The 24,364-nt window shown below is 39.9% G+C and overlaps 1 protein-coding gene across 1 annotated transcript in view; it reads right to left on the bottom strand.

Annotated features, from left to right (window-relative positions):
• Positions 1-208: 208 nt before the first annotated feature.
• DYTN (dystrotelin) overlaps positions 209-24,364 on the bottom strand; it is a 79,323-nt gene continuing 55,167 nt past the window's right edge. The window contains 4 exon segments of the mRNA XM_061147978.1: positions 209-312; positions 13,996-14,098; positions 14,100-14,510; positions 16,663-16,831. Coding sequence (XP_061003961.1) covers positions 209-312; positions 13,996-14,098; positions 14,100-14,510; positions 16,663-16,831 — 787 coding nt within the window.

The following is a 24,364-nucleotide window of genomic DNA, read 5'->3' as shown; positions in this document are numbered from 1 at the left end:
TTCTTTCCATTTCCCTCTACCTCTCCTCACTCCCAAGGCTTTACTCTGAAGAATAAGTCACAAGAGGAGAGAGATTAAAAAAATAAAATTTGCGTCATGCTTCATAGCAGACTACCAAGAAAGAGGTAGAAGATTTAGTGCGGTCAGTACAGATTTTGAAAACATGCTTCGTCATCACCTTAAGGGTCCTTGGAATCTGGGTTCCTTTTCACTTCAGGTCGGTCAAGGTGATCTGATCAACAAGGGCAGAGAAGGCCCTGCACACTCCCTCAGCTCCACAATATAGGTCCAGGTTTACTGAAGATTGCAGGTCTGAAATCAGCAGAAGGAAAGTCCTTCAGAGAAAAGCACCTGTAGGTCCTTAAACTGATCTGAATAAAGTTCTAGCACAGAGAAGAACTAAAATTCATCTCTCTTCAGTTCCTGGTGGCAATGCCCTTTCTCTAAGCTAGCCTGCAAATGAGATGGGTATCATTTACCTTGATCAATTACCAATCGAGACAAGTTGTGGTTCTTAAAGAGAATTTTCCCATAGGTCCAAGCAGCATTCTGAGTAACCAGAAAGCCCACTCTTGAGCAGTGGTTTTCAAACTCTGGTGTATGTTGAAATCGCCTTTGTTTGTTGTGTTAGTTGCTCAGTCATTTCTGACTCTTTATGATCACATGGACTGTAGCCTGCCAGTCTCCCCGTCCATGGAATTCTCCAAACAAAAATACTGGAGTTGGTTGCCATTTCCTTCTCCAGGGGATCTTTCCGACCCAGGGATCGAAGCCGGGTCTCCTGCACTGCAGGCAGATTCTGTATCATCTGAGCCACCAAAGAAAACCTAAAATCACCTTGAGAGTATTAAAACAGATTGCTAGGTCGCAGGCTCAGAGTTCAGATTCAGTATACACAAGGGTTAATTTTATGTGTCAATTTGAATAGAGTGTGGTGCTTGGATATTTAGTAAAACATTTTTCTGGGTGTGTCTGTGCAGGTGTTTCTGGATGAGGTTAACATTTGAATGAGTAGGCTGAGCAGAGCAGACTGCCCTCCCTAATTAGGTGGATGGACCTCATCCAATCAATTGAAGGCTTGAATAGAAAAGGTCTGAGTGAGAGAATTCCTTCTGCCTGATTGTTTTCCAGCAGAGACATCAATTTTCTTCTGCTTTTGGACTCAAAAGGAGACATCAGTTCTGGAGAAGTCAGACTGCTATAGTATATCAGGGATGGGACGCAAGAAACTGTGTTCCTAATAGGTTCCTGGGTGATACTGATGCTGCTGGCCTAGGGACGATGCTTTGAGACCTCTGCTCTATAGTTACTGACTAATGGTTTGAGTGGTCCCCTATGATCTAAAGTAATAGGAATCGTGCTGTAGAAAGATCTTCAGTTTGGCAGTTATCAACCAAAAAATGGATATGCATAATTTTTAAGCTAAAAGTTCCACTTCTAGGAATTGACCCTACAAACATATTTACATATGAGTACAAATATATATGCTATAAAGATACTCACCAAAACATTCTTATGATAATAAAAAATTGGGAGCAACTTAACTACATACCAATAAGTAAATTATTATATATTTATACCCTGGGATATTATGTAGCACTTTAAAAATGACATTGCTCAATGTCTAAGGTATATTGGCAAGTGAAAAGAGCAAAAACAAGTACAATCTAATTTATGCTGAGAAAGTAGACACACATACATGCAAAGAAAAAAGTCTGAAGAAAAATTCACTAAACTGCCAACAATGTTTACTTCTGAGAAATAGGTGCCAGGTCATGATGGTGAATTCATTTTTAAAAAGCATGTGCACTTGGCCATTTTAATTTTATGATGAGCATCATATTGTTTGTGTAATTAATAAAAATAAGATCACAGGAAATAAAAACTTGGAAAGGCTTATTTTGTTAGTTATACACTTCAGTTACATGATTTATTTTGGCTCCATCTGTGCTGTTTTCTGTTGAACATAAGAGGAGAGGGTTCATGCCTTTTTTTACTGTTTATTCTCTAACACTGCTCCAGAACTACAAGAACCTTGAATAAATAATGTTTTATTGCCCGAATATAATCTTGTCCAGTGGCCAACTTATTTTAGAATATTCTGTTTCTCAGCCAATACTTATAAGAACTTTAAATACAGTAATAAAAAATAGAGAAACAACACTCCATTTCATACATTTTTTAAAAATTTAGTTGTTATTTTTTAAAGTTCCAGTCCCTTGAAATATTAAAATAGCCGAAGATATGCACCTAGAGCTGACTGTGGCTCAGATCATCAGCTCCTAATTGCAAAATTCAGGCTGAAAGTGAAGAAAGTATGGAAAATCACTAGGCCAGTCGAGTATGACCTAAATAAAATCTTTCATGTTTATACAGTGGAAGTGACAAAAAGATTCAAGGGATTAGATCTGGTACACAGAGTGCATGAGGAATTATGGACAGAAGTTCATAACATTGTACAGGAGGCGGTGACCAAAACCATTCAAAAGAAAAGGAAATGCAAGAAGGTAAAGTGGTTGTCTAAGGAGGCTTTACACATAGCTAAGGAAAGAAGAGAAGCAAAAAGCAAGGGAGAAAGGAAAAGATATACCCAAATGAATGCAGAGTTCCAGAGAATAACAAGGAGAGATAAAAGGCCTTCTTAAATGAACAGTACAAAGAAGTAGAGGGAAAAAGTGTTATGGGAAAGACTAGAGACTAGAGACTGCTTCAAGAAAACTGGAGATATCAAAGGGAATATTTTGTGAAAGGATGAGCACGATAAAGGACAGCAACGGTAAGATCCTAACAGAAGCAGAAGATATGAAGGAGAGGTGGCAAGAATACATACAGGAACTGTATGAAAAAGCTTTAATGACTTGGATAACCATGATGGTGTGATCATTCACCTAGAGCCAGACATCCTGGAATGTGAAGTCAAGTGGGCCTTAGGAAGCATCACTACAAACAAAGCTAGTGGAGGTGATGGAATTCCAGCTGAGCTATTTCAAATCCTAAAAGATGATGCTGTGAGAATGCTGCTCTCAATACGCCAGCAAATTTGGAAAACTCAGCAGTGGCCACTGGACTGGAAAATGTTCATTACAACCCCAAAGAAGGTCAGTGCCAAAGAATGCCCAAACTACTGCACAATTGTGCTCATTTCACATGCTAGCAAGGTAATGCTCGAAATCCTTCAAGCTAGGCTTCAACAGTACGTGAACTGAGAACTTCCAGATGTACAAGCTGGACTTAGAAAAGGCCGAGGAACCAGAGATTAAATCGCCAATATCCGCTGGATCATAGAAAAAGCAAAGGAATTCCAGAGAAACATCTACTTCTGCCTCATTGACTATGCTAAAGTCAGTTTACAACAAAATGTGGAAAATTCTTAAAAAGATGGGAATACCAGACCACCTTACCTGCCTCCTGAGAAACCTGTGTGCAGGTTAAGAAGCAACAGTTAGAGCTGGTCATGGAACAATAGACTGGTTCAAAATTGGGAAAGGAGCTCTTCAAGGCTGTTCAGGTAGGAGCAAAAGGAGAGGCCACGTGTCCTGCCACCTCCCCAAATCCTTCTTGTCGGAATTCATCTTGACTGAGCAATGCATGTGCCACCAGGAAGGACCCTGAGTCGGAATGATTGGCTAGAGACAACCCAGAAACTAATCCCATCACCATAAAACCCAAGACTGTGAGCCATATGGCAGAGCAGTTCTCCTGGGTTCCTTTACCCTCCTGCTCTCTGCCTGGGCACCTTTTTCCAATAAAGTCTCTTGCTTTGTCAGCCTGTGTGTCTCCGCAGACAATTCACTTCCATGTGTTATACAAGAGCCCACTTTTGGGCCCTGGAAGGGGTCCCCCTTCCTCTAACAAGAACACCTGTGAAATCAGTGTGCACGGGTGCATGCTAAGTTGTTTCAGTCGGGTCCAACTCTTTGTGACCCTATGGACTGTAGCCTGGTAGGCTCGTCTGTCCATGGAATTCTCCAGGCAATTTGCCATGGAATAGGTTGCCATACCCTCCTGCAGGTGATCTACCTGACCCAGGGATCGAACCTGTGTCTCTTACATCTCCTGCATTGGCAGGTGGATTCTTTACCACTACTATCTCCCAACAGTCCGGAGGAAATTGCAATTGGAAAATAATTCACTTGACTGTAACTAACAATCAATCTGGGCTCTGAATGAATTAAGGGTGTGAGAGAAGGCTATCAAAATAATGGGTACAGAGGTTTAAACATATTAGATTATCTAGTCTGCATTAGTCTTCTGGCAATGGAAATACTGATCCCATGCCTTCCTTACAAGAATAATTAATCAGGCAAACCAGTATATAGTGAGTATCTTCTCTGGACTAAGATCTCTCTCTTGAGCTCCAGATTGTACATGTTAATTGCTTCTGATATTTCTATTTGGTTGTTTCCAAGCAATTCACACTTAATGTGTTCAAGACAGAACTCCTGATGTGTTGACCTCTGTCTTAGCTTTCCCAGCCTTCCTCATTGCAATAAGTATATAACCTTCCACGCAGGCTAAGCCACTGTCACTTGCCTAGACTACAATAGACTGTCATCCAGCCTGTTTACAAACCCTCTTGTCCTTCTTCAAGTCATTTCCCACACAATGTCAGTTTTGTAAAAACATAAATCTACCCCTTTCTGAATGAATGCCCAGGATCCAACACAGCTCTTAGCACATAAAGTTCAATTACTATTTGTTGAATGAATGAATGATGAACCAACTAGACACAATTTTTTCTACCTTCATGGAGCTTAATGCTAGAATTCTGTGTACCATTTCCTATCAATGATTTTCATATATGTGCATATATATGTGTACATGTATATATGACAAAGAGAGAAAGACTAAGACTTCAGTACATATACTTAGGATTTCTAGGCAGTATATCTATGTATACCTTCATGGCTACTTTTGAGAAGTCTACTTTCTAAATAATTGAGATAAAGATCCAGTGTTGCTTAAGCACTGCTCTTTAATTTTCTACAATCTGCTGAAGTTCAAGCTTCATTTTCTGATTATTTAAAATAATAGTTTAGATGACGGTTCCAGATAGGAAAGAAAGGAAATGGAATAATGCTCCCACATCCCCCTTAACCTCTCCTCCTAACCCTCTCATCACTCCCACACCTTCTCATCCTTGAAACATGCTGTGGTAAACAGAAGCCAAAGAGATGGAAGAGGAGCAGAGGAAAGGATTTCATAGATTTACATTGGAAATTTCACTCATAAATGAAAAGAAAATAATTTATTGAGAAAGTAAGACTAGCGTATGCTGCCCTTTTTTTGTCACCATAAAAATAAATAGTGTTAGATGCTCCTTCAAATCTAATTTCTTTACTTCAAGTTTGAACAAATCATTTGCTGCTGATTTTCAATCCAACATTTGGAATTTAAAGAGGTTTGGGGAGACCCTTCTATACACTTCTTCTTTTCCAGTAAGTTCTCAGAGTCTCCTGAAATTCTATTATCCTAGATCTCGATACTGAATGCCTATACAGTTATGTCAACAACCATGCCCAAACTGACCATGAAGCATGCCATTTTTGTTGCATCTCCTGCATTGGCAGGTGTATTCTTTATACTAGCACCATCCAGGAAGCCTGAGTCATATAGTCATATACAGTTCATCTTAATTTCCAAACTATGTTGACTTCTTAGCAAAGCTCCTACTCAGAAGGCTAGTCAGCTACCAGGATAATCACAACACTGAGGGAATATATTGATAGTCTGAGTAAATCAGTATGTTACAAACTATAGATCTTTCTGGTTTTTCTAACAATTCTCAAATAAAAAAATTAAAAAATTGGGGCAGTAAAATGATTAGAAACTTCCTGCCATTATCTGATACATCTGTAACAGAGATAGAAATAAAATAAAAATGACCAATACCTTAATTTAGTTTGTTTGCCTTTCCACATCTTCATAAATGTGGTTATCACATTTCTGCCTCTGATTACATTTGGTGTGATTTTGGTAGGCATGCATAGGTTATGTACAAATTACAGGGGGTATTTTTATAATCTATATCAACAATGGCTAAGTTGAGTTTACAAACAGGATTATATTCAATACATCACTGAACGAGGATACAGTATTAATAAGAAACATTTGAGTAAAGAATGACAGTGTTCACTATGGAGAACAGTGTGGAGATTCCTTAAAAAACTGGAAGTAGAACTGCCATACAACCCAACAATCCCACTGCTGGGCATACACACCGAGGAAACCAGAATTGAAAGAGAAATGTGTACCCCAATGTACATCGCAACATTGTTTACAATAGCCAGGACATAGAAGCAACCTAGATGCCCATCGGCAGAGAAATGGATAAGAAAGCTGTGGTACATATACACAATGGAATATTACTCAGCTATTAAAAAGAATGCATTTGAATCAGTTCTAATGAGGTGGATAAAACTGGAGCCTGTTATACAGAGTGAAGTAAGTCAGAAAGAAAAACACTAAAACAGTGTATTAACGCATACATACGGAATTTAGAAAGATGGTAGCATTGACCTTATATGCAAGACAGCAAAAGAGACGCAGATGTAAATAACAGATTTTTGGACTCTGCAGGAGAAGGTGAGGGTGGGATGATTTGAGAGAATAGCACTGAAACATGCATATTATCATATGTGAAATAGATCGCCAGCCCAGGTTCATTGCATGAGACAGGGTGCTCAGGGCTGGTGCACTGGGATGACCCAGAGGTATGGGATGGGGAGGGAGGTGGGAGGGAGGGCCAGGATGGGGAACACATGTACACCTATGGCTGATTCATGTGAATGTATGGCAAAAACCACCACAATATTGTAAAGTAATTAGCTTCCAATTAAAATAAATAAAAAAAAAATAATGGCAGTGTTAAATAAATGTAAAAAGTAGCCATGAAGGTATACATAGATCCTATGCTTAAAGACCTCAAAGAAATTAAATTGATGTAAAAGAAATGAAACAATAAATTTAAACCTTACAGTTAGTACTTGCTGAATTATCACAAAGTATACAATGCAATAGAATAACAAAAAGGGAAAGGTGTACTTTCCTGCTAATATCATAAGCATGTGTGTCTAATAATGCATGCTTTCTGCAGAAGCAGGTCAATGGTGCTACTATAAATGGAAACAGGTAAATTTTTTGAGATATATATTTTTTATATTATCTACAAGATTGGATAATGCTAATCGTATCTTTTTACATTATTGCCTCATCTGAATTTAAAAATAAACTTTGCCTTTTCATGATATCCCTTTTAATCATCTAATGATGGGTATATATATAGATATATCAATATATACATATATATATGTATATATATATATATGCTGCTGTTTAACTGCCAAGTCATGTCTGACTGCTTGAGACCCCATGGACTGCAACCTTCCAGGATCCTCTGTCCATGGGATTTCCCAGCAGGAACACTGGGGTGGCGGACATTCCCTTCGCCAGGGGATCTGTCTCACGTGTGCCTCCTGCTTCTCCCGCACTGCAGGCTGATGGTCTACTGCTGACCCACCAGGGAAGCCTCCATTTATGTGTACGTGCTTAGCCACTCAGACATTTCCGACTCTTTGTGACACCATGGACTATAGCCTGCCAGGCTCCACTGTCCACGGGGATTCTCCAGACAAGAATGCTGAAGTGGGTTGCCATGCCCTCCTCCAGGGCATCTTCCCAACCCAGGGATCAAACCCAGGTCTCAAGAACTGCAGGCGGATTCTTTACCATCTGAACCACAAGGGAAATCCAAGAATACTGGAGTGGGTAGCCTATCCCTTCTCCAGGGGAACTTACCAACCCAGAAATCAAACTGGAATCTCTTACATTGCAGGTGAATTCTTTACTAGCTGAACTACTAGGGAAGCTCCATTTGTCTATATGTATAGACCTTGGTAAAGCTACTTAAAATATTCATGGAACTTTTAGGCATCAAACTGCATACAGTGCTCTGATCAGTCAATTCAGTTCAGTTGCTCGTCATGTTCAACTCTTTGTGACCCTATGGACTGCTGCACACCAGGCTTCCCTGTCCATCACCAACTCTCGGAGTTTACTCAAACTCATGTCCATCGAGTCAGTGATGCCATCCAACCATCTCATCCTCTGCCGTCCCCTTCTCCTCCCGCCTCCAATCTTTCCCAGCATAAGGGTCTTTTCCAATGAATCAGTCCTTCACATCAGGTGGCCAAAATATTGGAGTTTCAGCTTCAACATCAGTCCTTCCAATGAATATTCAGGACTGACTTCCTTTAGGATGGACTGGTTGGATCTCCTTGCAGTCCAAGGGACTCTCAAGAGTCTTCTCCAACACCACAGCTCAAAAGCATCAATTCTTTTGTGCTCAGTTTTCATTACAGTCCACCTCTCACATCCATACATGACTACTGGAAAAACTATAGCTTTGACTAGATGGACCTTGGTTACCAAAGTAATGTCTCTGCTTTCTAATGTGCATCTAGGTTGGTCATAACTTTTCTTCCAAGGAGCAAGCATCTTCTAATTTCATGGCAGCAGTCACCATCTACAGTGATTCCAGAACCCCCCAAAATAAAGTCTCTCACTGTTTCCATTGCTTCCCCATCTATTTGCCATGAAGGGATGGGACCAGATGCCATGACCTTAGTTTTCTGAATGTTGAGTTTTAAGCCAACTTTTTGACTCCTCTTTCACTTTCATCAAGAGGCTCTTTAGTTCTTCTTCAGTTTCTGCCATAAGGGTGGTGTCATCTGTGTATCTGAGGTTATTGATATTTCTTTCAGCAATCTTGATTTCAGCTTGTGCTTCCTCCAGCCCAGCATTTCTCATGATGTACTCTGCATATAAGTTAAATAAGCAGGGTGACAATATACAGCCTTGATGCACTCCTTTCCCTATTTGGAACCAGTCTGTTGTTCCATGTCCAGTTCTAACTATTCCTTCTGGACCTACATACAGATTTCTCAGGAGGCAGGTCAGGTGGTCTGGTATTCCATCTCTTTAAGAATTTTCCACAGTTTTTGTGATCCACAAAGTCAAAGATTTTGGCATAGTCAATAAAGCAGAAGTAGACATTTTTTTGGAACTCGCTTGCTTTTTCTATGATCCAGCAAATGCTGGCAATTTGATCTCTGGTTCCTCTGCCTTTTCTAAATCCAGCTTAAACATCTGGAAGTTCACGGTTCACTGACTATTGAAGCCTGGCTTGTAGAATTTTGAGCATTACTTTGCTAGCATGCGAGATGAGTGCAGTTGTGAGGTAGTTCAAACATTCTCGGGCATTGCCTTTTTTGGGGATTGGAATGAAAACTGATATTTTCCAGTCCTGTGGCCACTGCTGAGTTTTCCAAATTTGTTGGCATATTGAGTGCAGCACTTTCACAGCATCATCTTTTAGGATTTGAAATAGCTCAACTGTAATTCCACCACATCCACTAGCTTTGTTCATAGTGATGCTTCCTAAGGCCCACCTGACTTCAGACTCCAGAATGTCTGGCTCTAGATGAGTGATCCCACCATCGTGTCATGAAGATCTGGGTCATGAAGATCTTTTTTGTATAATTTTTCTGTGTATTCTTGCCACCTCTTCTTAATATCTTCTGCTTCTGTTAGGTCCATACCATTTCTGTCCTTTATTGTGCCATCTTTGCATGAAATGTTCCCTTGGTATCTCTAATTGTCTTGAAGAGATCTCTAGTCTTTCCCATTCTATTGTTTCCTCTATTTCTTTGCATTGATCACTGAGGAAGGCTTTCTTATCTCTCCTTGCTATTCTTTGGAACACTTCATTCAGATGGGTATATCTTTCCTTTTCTCCTTTGCTTTTCACTTCTCTTCTTTTCTCAGCTATTTGTAAGGCCTCCTCAGACAGCCATTTTGCCTTTTTGCATTTGTTTTTCTTGCGGGTGGTCTTGATCACTGCCTCTTGCACAATGTCACAAACCTCTGTCCATAGCTCCTCAGGCACTCTGTCAATCAGATCTTGAATCTATTTCTCACTTCCACTGTATAATCATAAGGGATTTGATTAGGTCATACCTGAACGGTCTAGTGGTTTTCCCTACTTTCTTCAATTTAAGTCTGAATTTGGCAATAAGGAGTTCATGATCTGAGCCACAGTCAGCTCCTAGCCTTGTTTTTGCTAACTGCATAGAGCTTCTCCATTTCTGGTTGCAAAGAATATAATCAATCTGATTTCAGTATTGACCATCTGGTGACGTCCACGTGTAGAGTCTTCTCTTGTGTTGTTGGAAGATGGTGTTTGCTATGACCAGTGCGTTCTCTTGGCAAAACTCTGTTAGCCTTTGACCTGCTTCATTTTATACTCCAAGGCCAAATTTGCCTGTTACTCCAGGTATCTCTTGACTTCCTACTTTTGCACTCCAGTCCCGTCTAATGGAAAAGACATCTCTTTTGGGTGTTAGTTCTAGAAGGTCTTGTAGTTCTTCATAGAACCATTCCACTTCAGCTTCTTCAGCATTCATGGTTGGGGCACAGACTTGGATTACTGTGATTTTGAATGGTTTGCCTCGGAAACGAACAGAGATCATTCTGTTGTTTTTGAGATTGCATTCAAGTACTGCATTTCAGACTCTTTTGTTGACTGTGATGGCTACTCCATTTCTTCTAAGGGATTCCTGCCCTCAGTAGTAGATATAATGGTCATCTGAGTTAAATTCACCCATTTCAGCCCATTTTAGTTCGCTGATTCAAAAATGTCTATGGTCACTCTAGCCATCTCCTGTTTGACCACTTCCAATTTCCCTTGATTCATGGACCTAACAATCCAGGTTCCTATGCAATATTGCACTTCACAGCATCGGACTTCACTTCCATCACCAGTCACATCCACAACTGGGTGTTGTTTTTGCTTTGGCTCCGTCTCTTCATTCTTTCTGGAGTTATTTCTCCACTGATCTCCGGTAGCATATTGGGCACCTACCGACCCGGGGAATTCATCTTTCAGTGTCCCATCTTTTTGCCTTTTCATGATGTTCATGGGGTTCTCAAGGTAAGAATGCTGAAGTGGTTTGCCATTCCCTTCTCCAGTGGACCACATTTTGTCAGAACTCTCCACCATAACCTATCCATCTTGGGTGGCCCTATATGGCATGGCTCATAATTTTGTTGAGTTAGTAAAGGCTGTGGTTCGTGTGAGCAGTTTGGTTAGTTTTCTGTAATTGTGGTTTTCATTCTGTCTGCCCTCTGATGGATAAGGATAAGAGGCTTATGGAAGCTTCCTGATGGAAGAGACTGACTGAGGGGAAAACTGGGTCTTGTTCTGATGGGCGGGGCCATGCTCAGTAAATCTTTAATCTATTTTTCTGTTGATGTACAGGCTGTGTTCCCTCTCTGTTTTTTGACCTGAGGCCAAACTATGGTGGAGGTGATGAAGATAAGGGTGACCCCCTTCAAAAGGTCCATGCAGGCACTGCTGCACTCAGCGCCCCCGACCCTGCAGCTGGCCACCGTCAACCCACACCTCTGCTAGAGACTCCTGGACACTCACGGGCAAGTCTGGGTCAGTCTCTTGTGGGATCACTGCTCCTTCCTCCTGGGTCTTGGTGCATACAAGGTTCTGTTTGTGCCATCCAAGAGTGTTTCCCGTGTAAGTTCTGGTGGCTCTGTGCTGGGATTAATAGTGACCTCCTCAAAGAGGGCTTATGCCATACCCAGGTCTGCTGCACCCAGAACCCCTGCCCCTGTGGCAGGCCACTGCTGACCCGGACCTGCAGGAGATGCTTAGACACAGTTCTGGCTCAGTCTCTGTGGGGTCTCTGGGTCCTGGTGGGCACAAGATTTGTTTGAGCCCTCTGAGCATTTTTGGTGGGTAAGGGGTTTGATTCTAAATGTGACTTCACCCCTCCAACCATCTTGCTGAGGCTTCTCCTTTACAGTATGGAGTATCTTTTTTGGCAAGATCCAACATTCTCCGGTCAGTGGTTGTTTAGCTGCGAGTTTTAGTTTCGGAGTTCTCGCAAGAGAAGATGAGCGCATGCCCTTCTACTACGCCATCTTACACCAGTATACAGTGCTGGGATATTGTCTCCCAAATATGTGTAGCAGATGTAGTCTGTTAAGAATCTGAAATGAACCACGTTTGTGAGGGCTAACCCAATATTTTTAGTATTTTAAAAATCAATAGCTTTCATAAATTCAATTGGAGAAACAAAAACAAAAAATAAAAATGGGATGAGTATGTGAAATCCTAGAAGAGTTTCTAAAATAAAACCACATTTTTATGTGAAATTTTCCTAAAAAGGTCTAGTGGATATTAACTTTATTTTGGAATACTCATCATGACCCCAGTGGTGTTTGGATGGAAATAAGTGGGTGGAATCTTGTGTTGGCCTAAGAATCAGGAACAAGGAGTTCTCGTCTAGTCTTTATCTCAGGCAGTCTGAGCATACTTCTGGCATTTTTGTGATTTTACTTTCTCTAATACAGGATTATAACTCCAGCTCTCTTCACAGTAGATATTTTTAGAATTACCTGGTAATTACTTCATTGACTTGGCTCTACCAAGTTAACTGACATTATCATGTTCCCATCTTACAGCTCACCAACTGTTATCATATTTCCCTTCCTAAATTCTTATACTGAAGTTCCACTTCCACTATCTCCAAATGTGACTATATTTCTAGGTAGAGTCTTTAAAGAGTTAATTAAATTAAATGAACTTTGTGTGGCTGGATCCTAACCCAATATGAGCAATGGACTTATAAAAAAGAAGAAATTTGGACAGAGACATTTTGTTGTTTTGTCACTTACTCGTGTTTGACCCTTTTGGGGATCCCATGGGCTGGGACTGTAGCTCACCAGGCTCCTCTGTTCATGGAATTTTCCAGGTAAGAACACTGGAGCAGGTTGCCATTCCCTTTCCCAAGGATATTCCTGACTCAGAGATCAAAACCCATCAGTTTCTTTACTACTGAGCCACCTGGGAAGCCCATTATAGAGACATGCATGGAGGGAAATGGTGTAAAAACACAAGGAGAAGACAGTCATTGACAAGCCAAGAGAGAGGCCTTAGAAGACACTGATGCTGCTTATACCTTGATCTCCAACTTCTAGCATCCAGAAGTGTGAGGGAAAAAATTCAATTGTTTAATCCACCCGATCTGTGATTCTTCATTGTGGCAGTCCTAGTAAGCTAATACATCAACTCAGAAATATTTGGGGAAGGTCTTCTCTGATGCAAAAACATATGAGAACATTAACCTTTGTTTTATCACTGGTCTCTAGATGACTCATTCCAACATAAAAGATCTTAAAAAGAAAGGGATAAATAAAAAAAAAGAAAAAAAGAAAAAAAGAAAGGGATGTAAATACAGATATAGATATATTAAGATGACAAAATCTTCTATAAATAAGACAATGTCACTGCAAAACAGAAGAAATAGCTATAATAAAGAAGTATTAATAAAAAGAACCCTCGGATTTAGCAACAAGACACAGCTTATAAGGGTGCTGATGATGACGGTGTTACCTGTAGAAACATTCATCAATTATCCTCCAGAGAAAGACTATCATTCTTACTCTCATTTTAAAAGGGTCACATCAGGCTGCCCAGTTATATATGTTTTAGTACTATTGATAATGACAGTTGCCACAACAAAATAATAGGCATTTATTGAATTCTTGGTATGTGTCAGGTGCTATAATAAAATCTCACATGGCTTATCACCTCTAAGGCTCACAATAACACCATCAATTAGGCAATACTAGAAATCAATTCAAAGAGTGCTCAGTCTCTCAGTCGTTATCCAACTGTTTGCAACCCCGTGGACTGGAGCCCATCAGGCTTCTCTATCCATGGAATTCTCCAGACAAGCATACAGGAGTGGGTTGCCATTTCCTACTCCATTAAAGAAGCTATTAATATCCAAAAGACTCACAATTCTGTTACTCACTAGATGAATTACAGCTGTTGGGCTAATATTATGGACTCAGTTGTTTTAAAAGGGAGCCTGATCCCCTGGTCATCATTCTCTCTAGTGATTGTAAGAATCTTACCAGAAGGCGTTTCCAGAGTGAAGGCATCTGTGAGTTTTGACAATATTTCTTGCAGTTCTTCTTTCTCTAGCTCATCGTTCCTCTCCTGGATGTTCATTGCCCCCTCTCTTTTCCCCTGGTGCCAGAGCAAGACCAGTCATTTCAACAGGAGGAATTTTTGGGATGTCTTGCAGCCGTCCTTCCTGGGAACTGGGCAGGGCACTAGAGGTTTCCTTTGAGGTCTTCTGTGCTCGGCTTTGTGCCCTGGGGCTTTGCGCTGGCCTCGGCTTTAAGGTGGCCTCTGGTAATTCTGAGTTTGGTAGAGCATGTCTTGCAGGCGCTGGACCTCTGTGGCTTCCATTAATCACGGTGGACTTAGGAAGTGTTTCTTGTTGTGAACCATCCTCAGTGGAACCCTTGATCTGGGAAGAATCTCCTCCCCTGTTCTGAAATCTTTCTTCACCCTTTCCATGGTCACCCTTGGCAATCACATTTTGCCAGGAAAAAGATGAAGGATGGAGGGGCTGCAACATTGCCTGGGTAAAGAAAATTTTATTTATGAAGAAATTAACATTTTTCTTACTTTTTCATTATGTGTTAAATTTCAATATTTCAATAGGAAATTTTAATGCCATACTTTCTTTTTTGTCTCTACAATATTAGCAATTTTATTTTATGCTACTAATTCAATGTCACCCTAAAACTATCTACAAAAGTTAGAACAGTTTAGATTCTAAAAAGATCACAGGGAATAATCATAAGGAATTTTGGAAAACTCTAGGTTCTGAAAGTTTAAGTTCCAAAATATCAAAGGAATATCTGAAAATGTCATGATATATTGTATTGATAGATAAAAATATTACAATAAAAAGTTCATAATGATCTACTTAGGTAGGTTTCAAAATAAGCCATAGGTATAAAATCTAGGGAGTGTGCAGCCTATGAAGTACAGGTCTCTAAGTGTGGTCCACAGACTCCTGGAGGTCCCTGAGACCCTTTCTATAGCACAAGGAACTATATTCAATATCTTGTAATAACCTTTATGGAAAAGAATCTGAAAAGGAATATATGTATTTATGTATAACTGAATCACTTTGCTGTATACTTGAACACAACATTGTATTTCTTCTATTCTCCAATAAAAAAGAAAAAAAGAATATCCTTGAAGGTGTAGCAAAAATTCTTGTTTTTCTCAGTAACATGTCTCCTTAATATTGTATGGGATGAAATGCGATGTATGCATAAAACATTTCTGATGTTTACTGAAATATAAAAATTGTCTCTTATGCAAAAGAATTAGGCTTTGGTATTTGGCAAACATCTTTTTCAAAAATGAATGAAGTGAGACTATTACAGTAAGGAAAACAATGCTCTCTGAAGACAATTTTAATAGCTGAGCTTTTAAGCAAACACTAGAATTTTATAAAACTTGCATCCACTACCATGAGCTTGCCTCCATTCCAATTCTTAAAGACTTTTCCGACAAGATTCATGGTAATATTGATGAATATGATTTTTAAAATCTTGTATAATGAAATGGGTGAGCATTAGGAAGTTCAGCATAGCTTGGTAAATTTCCAACTGACCAATGTATGATAGTACAAAATCATGCCTAAATAGAAGATTCATTCAAAAAGCACGACAGAATATTGTGTCTTAATGAAACAGGGTGCAAAAGACATCTGGTTTCAGATTCAATATTGCAACCATTCTCTTAAGAAACAATCATTTATTATGTTTTGATTTGGTATCAAGGAAGATCTCCAATTATCTGAAAAGGCAACTAAAATGCTTCTTTCTTTTTCATCTGCAAATCTGTGTGAGGCCAGGTTTCTTCACATACTTCAGCCAAAACATCTTGCAACAGACTGAATGCTGAAGCAGGAAAAATTCAACTGTCTTTGTGAAGCCAGACATTAAATAGATTTGTAAAAAAACATAAAACAATGCCAGTCTTCTAATTAAATACATATATAAGAATATATGGGCTTCCCTGGTGGCTCAGATGGTAAAGAATCCACCTGTAATGCAGGAGACCTGGATTCAATCCCTGGGTTGGGAAGATCCCCTGGAGGAGAGCATGGCTACCCACTCCACTATTTTTGCCTGGAGAATTCCATGGACAGGGGAGCCTGGTGGGCTATAGTCCACAGGGTTGCAAAGAGTTGGACACGACTGAGCAACTACCACACACACACACACACACACACACACACACACGAATATTTAATTACTGTTTAAAACATTATATTATATAATAGGTTTATTATTTTCATTTTCAAATTAGTTAAATTTATTTTAAAACCACTTATCAGTCTTAATTTTGATTAAGGTAAATAGCAATAGGTATAACCCACAAAAGCTCTCTGGGACCCTCAAAAATTATAAGAATCTAAAAGGGATGCTGAGACTAAAGGTTTAAGAATCAATGCTATAAAGTACCTCTTTGCCCCAAGTCTACTGTTCGTAAATGGTACCCATGCTGTTGTCTCCCAGTGGCACTACCTTCAGAAAAGTGGAAGATATCATCTGGCCGATGAAAGCGGGAGTTGATCAGGGTATGGAGAAAAGTGGGAAAGGGAGGAGGCTGATCAGAGTGAGGTGCAAGAGCCTCAGGCTGCAGCCCACCCTCAGCCCAAGGATTCTAGGTCAGACCTCCAGATGGTCCAGATGACCAGTGTCTCCCACATTCTATCCATGTAGATCCTGTCCCATTAGCTGCAGCTTGGTCCACAGACTGTCCTGATTGATTGTGAGTTCGTGAATCTTTGTATCATATCTGCAACTTTTTTCTTCCTGGCAGGCGTAGATGGCTTGCAACTTGTCTTTGTGTTGGTTTAACTGCTTTTTAAGGAGCCTGCAAAGATGACAGGTCTGAGTGGCTTGGAAGGGCAAAACACCAGCATAGCAAGATGCAAGAGCCCTAGCGAAATGTACTCTGGGTTCTCTCTGTGGGAGAAGGTGCTGGAGAAGCCTGGACTTGACTGATAACACCTAACCTTCATCAGTCCTGCTTTACCTGTTCACCCTGTACCGCTGTTTCTCATGTCTACTATACACACAATTATCCCAAGAATTTCAGTGTTTTTAGAGTTGTTTTCAGAAATTCATCATGCCTGTTATGGACTATTTTTGACAGCATACCTTCAGCAGCTCCTTACATGTGAATATTGACTTTATTCATCATCCTTCTGTCCATAAATACTCCATTTAGAATGACGGCATGCATGTCATGGCTAAATACCTAACATCTGACCAAGACCACAAGGGAAGGAGCAATCAAGCAATTTGTGAATTCTGGGTCTATCTTGGCTTCTCATCCTAAGTCTCATTGTTCATTGGTTTCAGAATGAATCAAGTAGTCAGAGTAATTCTTTCGTAACATGAGAGAGGTTATGTTGCTCCTCTGCTAAAAGTCCTCCAGTGTTTCCCCCTCTTTATTTAGAATAAACCAAAGTCCTTACAGAGGCAGCCAAAAGTTGATAAGATGGCCAGGATCTCCCTTCCCTCCTTGACCTCATCTCTAACTTCTCCTGCTCACTGACTGCCCTTCAGCCACACAGAACTCTTGGTAACTGCTCGAACTCCCCTCAGAGCTGGCTCTTTTGGGCCCCTCTGTCTGGAACTCTCCTTCCCTAGGTTTTTGCTCAACTCATCCCATCATCTTTAAGCTTCCACTTGCCATCTTACCCTCAGTGAGGCTCTCCCTCACTGCTCTACTTGAAACTGCAAACCAGAACCCCCAACCTCACTTTCATCATCTCCCATCTCCTTCCCCAGTCCTTCCCATCTCCTTGTCTCCGTGGATTTTTGCCACATCTAATTGCTGCAGAACAAGACACAATCCTAGATTTTGACTTAGTCTCGAGCCTTCAGACTTCTGGATAGTCACTTTTAAGACACACTACCTGCTTTGCTTGTTACTTCACTCCTATTTTATTTATTCTATTACTTAATAACTACTTATTGTGTCTTTATTCTGGCAACTTTTTTTTTTTCTATTTTGCTTCTTGTCATATCCCCAAACCCAGGCCTAAAACAGTTCCTGTTACAAAGTACATATACAACTAAAATTGGCTTTTTAAAGTACAGTCTTATTCTTTGACCAGTACTGTTCTATTTGTGGAATTTGTGGAAATTGGCTCCCTGGTAGGAAACAAAACAAACATTTTCAGTATTAGAGCCATTGAAAATTTTAATTGCCGCAGATCTTGGAGAGGTCATGGAATTTAGCTGGGGTTCATATCCAAAGCAGGCATCTCCAAAAGATGGGCCTCAAACTTCCAGATAGCCACACAGGTGAAACAAGAGTCTGACTTTAAAATCTTTGATTGTAATTAGAATTTCAAGTACATCTTTATGATGGACTTTTCAGAAAAGAGTCAGCTGAGAGATTTTTATATAGCAGACAACAAAGAAGCATTCTCCAAAAGCTTCTCCAGACAGTATTTTCTATAAGTAGAGTGCTGTGTTTGTTATGACCAGTAATGACATCCATTTTCTGCTGTACTGCCTGTCACCGCCGTCCCTTGCCTCCTCTGGCCCATCCACCATGTTTGAACGCCTCATAGACACACATTCCCATCTTGGACAATCCAGGAGAAAGCAGGGGAAGCCTGCATTTCTTTTCTGACTCTCTTTTTCTTTTTTTAATGGAGAAATTATCATAAAGAGTTTCTGATGAACATAATTTACCTAATACCCATATTTCCAGGCAAATATTCACTGCTAATATGGTTCAGATTATTTGAGAAATAATTCCTTTCAAGTGATCTGAAATCTGTCTTTATAAATTAGATCTTTACATGTAGTTCTGCTTTCTGAGGTTAAGGAGCTTGAATCTCCCATGTAGGAGGCCTTCAAACAGAACACAAATATTCACAAGGCAAATCAATCATGTACAGAGTAGTGATAGTTACTTTCCTTGATCAACACGTAGTAGAGAGTAACAAATAGACAACTAGTAATTGAATGATACTCTTCCTTGTAATGTAGCCTGAGACTACATTGCTTTTTAAATAATCAGTGACACAATGTGGGCTGTTATGAAACTTATAGTTGACTAATTTATCTCAGGCCTTTCCACACTATTTACTGTGAAACTGGGCCTATAATTTTAGGATTTACATTTAGTCTTTTAAAATTTAGTCTTTACTAATTGCCCCACTATTCCAGACTGCAGCATCTTAGAGATTTAAGACTCCATTTTGACTTATTATTTATGCCTTTTGGTATCATGTCACACACATTTGTGAAGTGTGTTATCTACTATTTTATCCAAATCTTTGATGAACACAATGGTGTAGACAGGAACAAAGATAAAGCCTTCACATAGATTTTACTCATTAGTTAACTTCACACTGGTATTCTTTGTGTTGGTAAATACTTTACTAGGAGACCAAAGATGTATTTAGTGGGTATGAAGTATATAAAATGGAATCAGTTAGTTTAAAACAATAGCTTGAAATACTTTTATTGTGTTTCAAAGGACAAATCATTCCTTGCATTTCTGTACCCTATTGTCATTCCTTAATAGAGAATTCTTGGCTCAGTTATTTTAAGAATTAAATTTCAAAGTTTCCTTTTTATTTCTACATTTTGTGTTTTAAAAATGCCTTTCTATTTCTATACTATTTTCCTTAAGTTTATTTCTAATTTACTTTCCATATCTTCCAGATGTTCAAGCTGGATTTAGAAAAGGCAGAGGAACCAGAGATCAAATTGCCAACATCTGTTGGATCACTGAAAAAGCAAGAGAGTTCCAGAAAAACGTCTACTGCTTTATTGACTATGCCAAAACCTTTGACTGTGTGGATCACAACAAACTGGAAAATTCTCAAAGAGATGGGAATACCAGACTACCTGACCTGCCTCTTGAGAAACCTATATGCAGGTCAAGAAGCAACAGTAGAACTGGACATGGAACAACAGACTGGTTCCAAATTGGGGAAGGAGTACATCAAGGCTGTATATTGTCACCCTGCTTATTTAACTTATTTGCCAAGTACACCATGAGAAATGCCAGGCTGGATGAAGCACAAACTGGAATCAAGATTGCCAGGAGAAATATCAATAATGTCAGATATGGAGATGATACCGTCCTGATGGCAGAAAGTGAAGAAGAACTAAAGAGCTTCCTGAGGAAAGCAAAAAAGGAAGGTGAAAAAGGTGGCTTAAAACTCAACATTCAGAAAACTAAGATCATGGCATCTGGTCCCATCCCTTCATGGCAAATAGATGGGGATGCAATGGAAACAGTGAGAGGCTTTATTTTGGGGGACTCCAAAATCACTGTAGAGGGTGACTGCTGCCATGAAATTAGAAGATGCTTCTTGGAAGAAAAGTTATGACCAACCTAGATGCATATTAGAAAGCAGAGACATTACTTTGGTAACCAAGGTCCATCTAGTTAAAGCTATGGTTTTTCCAGTAGTCATGTATGGATGTGAGAGGTGGACTGTAATGAAAACTGAGCACCAAGGAATTGATGCTTTTGAGCAGTGGTGTTGGAGAAGACTCTTGAGAGTCCCTTGGACTGCAAGGAGATCCAACCAGTCCATCCTAAAGGAAGTCAGTCCTGAATATTCATTGGAAGGACTGATGTTGAAGCTGAAGTTCCGATACTTTGGCCACCTGATGTGAAGAACTGACTCATTGGAAAAGACCCTGATGCTGGGAAAGATAGGAGGTGGGAGGAGAAGGGGACGACAGAGGATGAGATGGCATCACTGACTCGATGGACGTGAGTTTGAGCAAGCTCCAGGAGTTGGTGATGGGCAGGGAGGCCTGGCACGCTGCAGTCCATGGGGTCACAAAGAGTCAGACATGACTGAGAGACTAAACGGAACTGAAGTGACATCACGAAAAAGATAAAAAAGATCAACATTGTTTTTAACATTAAATTATTTTTAAAAGTGTTGTTAAGCTTCTTTCATGAATTATTTTAGAATTTTTAAATGTTCCTTATCTATCATATTTTTATATTATGAAGCACATCTCATTATGTATATATATGTATGTATATACCCATCTCATTATGTGTATATATTAAATGTTCAATAAATTTATTGACAGCATTTTTATTTTAATACATATTTATTAACATATATTTATACATTGCTTTACTGAGCATCTACTAGATACCAAGTATTGTGCCAGCAAACAAAGATCTTCCCTCAGATCATCCTTCTTATTGAGGGCCAGGAATTCTGTCTTCTAAAGGAATGACAACAGGATACAGAGACTCAAAGAATGATCTGCCTTTGAGACACAATAAGATGGTAAACAGTTACCAACCAACCTAATAAACTTTCAAGAAAGATGCTGCTAGAGAAGGTATACTGATTTCTATAGAAGCAGATGAGACACACAAGAGACACACAGAATACCTCACTGAAAATGCTTAAGCAAATTTCAAGGAATAAAATAAATTAAAACCTAAAACTTAATCTAACTATCCAAGTGGTTTTCGTCATGCTTAACCACTCAAATCTCCCTGTTACCTTCATATGGAATCACAGGATTTCTCCATTTAAGGACTATTTCCAGATTAGAAACAATGCAGTAAAAACTTTGCAAAATTTTTTTCTATAAAAGCAAAGTGTGATGCTATTGATGTGTCTCTGCTGTTAGTATTTGTCCACATACATGTGGTTCCTACCTTCTGTCTCTATGGAGAGCATTAATGGATTCATGGGTCCTCCACAGTTCATTCCTAATGCTGACTATGGTCTAGAGAAGCAAGAAATAGAGAAAATAAGTCTTTGATTTGAATTTAATCCATATTCCTAAAAATTCGTAATAACATGATAATGATATTTCAAAAATGTTCTTTTTCAAAAAGTGACGAGTGTTTGTATGCTCAAAGTGCTATCACATCATCTCATTTTTACATGAGACACTTCTCTTTAAAGATACACAAACATGAGTAAAATTTTTAGGTTTTAAAAATAAGTCACAATAGTCTTTTGCCTGAGTTTCGTTGCTGCCCAGAACATCTTCCCCAAAGGCATCTGCAAAAAGCAGCTGGATTATTTTATTTCTCTTGGCTCAAGAAATCTTTCACTTATACCTTCTATTGAAAGTTTCTTATCTTTCCATTTCATGTGCATTGAGATTCATCATTTCTCTTGGCATTCACCGAGTCTCTTTGAGTTAATAATCATCAGCTCAGTTCTCACACAGGATTTTTCTCACCAAACTTAACTGCTTCCTGAACTGCACCCTAAGAGCAAGTCCTGACCTGACCCAGCCTGGCCCAGGCTCCTGGGGCACCATGTACCAGCCCACAGGTCTGTATGGGAGATTAGATTTCATTATTCTACATTGATAGGCAGCTGTGGCTATGCCCTGTGGCCTTCTCTCCTCCCTATTAATAATCTGAAGAGGGACTGGGCACCTGGGGAACGTTCTTCCATAGAATAGCCTACAAGAGAAAGAGGGTGGGGCAGGGAAAAAAGGTGAGCTACAGACTTGAAGTCACGTTGTCTGGTTGGGTACCTGCTCTTTGTGGCCATTCTGAGTGACTCATGCCTGTCTACCTCTTCATTCAAATATTCAAACAATTTCTACATGCCTAGCATAGGTCATGGTGAATCAGTGAAATCTACATCATTAATATCAATGTTATCATATGGTACATACCGTCCTGCAATTGAGAAGCATTAAAGGTTAGCACATATGGATGTATCATGGTATATCCAGAGAACAGGCATCATGACTTAGTCATTTGCAATGGAAGGATATTTCCTGTTTCCAACTTTTCCTCTGTTTCCAACTTTTCAGAATTAATAAGCAGTGTTGCAGTGAACAAAGTGGTTCATACCTTCTTGTGCATATATGTGCAAGTTCCAGGTTTTAAGTTTTTTCCCCCAGATATTAAGTTTAATAGATAAAAGCCATTTGTCTCCTTTGGGCACACACACACAAATGAATATTTGAATAGTTGTATGTGTAGTACAAGGTCTGCAAGATATACCCCAAACCGATAACCTCTAGAAAACTAGGGATCAGATTTGGGCTGGGGTTTATGGCTGAAAAGGACTTTACCCTTATCTGTAATATTTTAACTGTTTTAAAATATAAGGCAAACAGATTCAAGTCTTATTTGTATAATTTTAAATGTTTTCAGGGCAGGAATAGAGGTGCAGACATAGAGAATGAATGTGTGGACGCAGTAGGGGATGGGCGAGATGAATTGGGAGAGTAGGACTGATACATAAACACTGAAAAGTGTAAGTGTTAGTGTTCCATCACGTCCGATTCTTTGCGACCCCATGGTCCACCAGGCTTCTCTGTCCATGGACTTCCAGAAAAAATACTGGAGTGGGTTGCCATTCCCTTCTTCAGATATATACACGCCCATGAGTACAACAGATAGCTGGTGAGAAGCTGCCGTATAGAACAGAGTTCAGCTCAGGGCTCTGAGATGACCTGGAGGGGTGAGATGGGGCAGGGGTGGGAGGGAGGCTCTAGACGGAGGAGATTTATGTAAACATATAACTGATTTACTCCACTGTACAGCAGAAAGGAACAAAACATTGTAAAGCTATTATGCTCCAATTAAAAAAAGATAAACATTTAAAAAGTGAAACAAACTGCTTAGTGAAAATGACTTTTCTTCCTCTTTTATTCAATGCAGGAAGTGGAGCAGCTCCTCGTTGGTCGCCCCCATGCCTAACTCCAGCCAGAAGCCTTGCTGGGTGTGCGGTGAGTCAGTCAGGGGCTCTGCTGCCTGAGCTGCTGCTGAAAACGCACGCAGATCTGAAAGGCCATCGCCCAGAGGCAGCGGCCCAGCCCATGCCTGGGTGGTCACAAGGCTTCCCCTCCACCCGCACTGCTACCCAGAGCAACTGCAATATGGGAACTCTAATTTCTCTTTGATTGAAAAACATCACAGATGATCATATTTTGAAGACCTTCCTTAGGATCTGACTGTACTGATTACGATGATGAAAGGAACAAGTGGAGTTACACATGGGAGGGCAAATCAACAACTGATTGAAACATGATAAAGAAGTTGCAGAATGTACACTTAAAAAAAACCAGGAAGCATTTCTAATCCCTTTGATGAAAAATATTTCACTGGAATTTTGCTTTTTTAAGTTTCCTCTCTCTTATGTTTCTTTCACTTTCCTGTCTCAACTCTTCCCTTTGAAAACTCCTGAACATTTTCTTTATGTACTGCTGCTGCTGCTAAGTCACTTCAGTCGTGTCCGACTCTGTGCGACCCCATAGACGGCAGCGCACCAGGCTCCCCAGTCCCTGGGATTCTCCAGGCAAGAACACTGGAGTGGGTTGCCATTTCCTTCTCCAATGCATGAAAGTGAAAAGTGAAAGTGAAGTCGCTCAGTCGCGTCCGACTCTTCGCGACCCCATGGACTGCAGCCTA

Source organism: Dama dama, chromosome 8 (assembly GCF_033118175.1).
Source record: "Dama dama isolate Ldn47 chromosome 8, ASM3311817v1, whole genome shotgun sequence".
NCBI lineage: Eukaryota > Metazoa > Chordata > Mammalia > Artiodactyla > Cervidae > Dama > Dama dama.
Note: the sequence above shows the minus strand (reverse complement) of the source record. Positions and strands in the feature narration are given on the sequence as shown.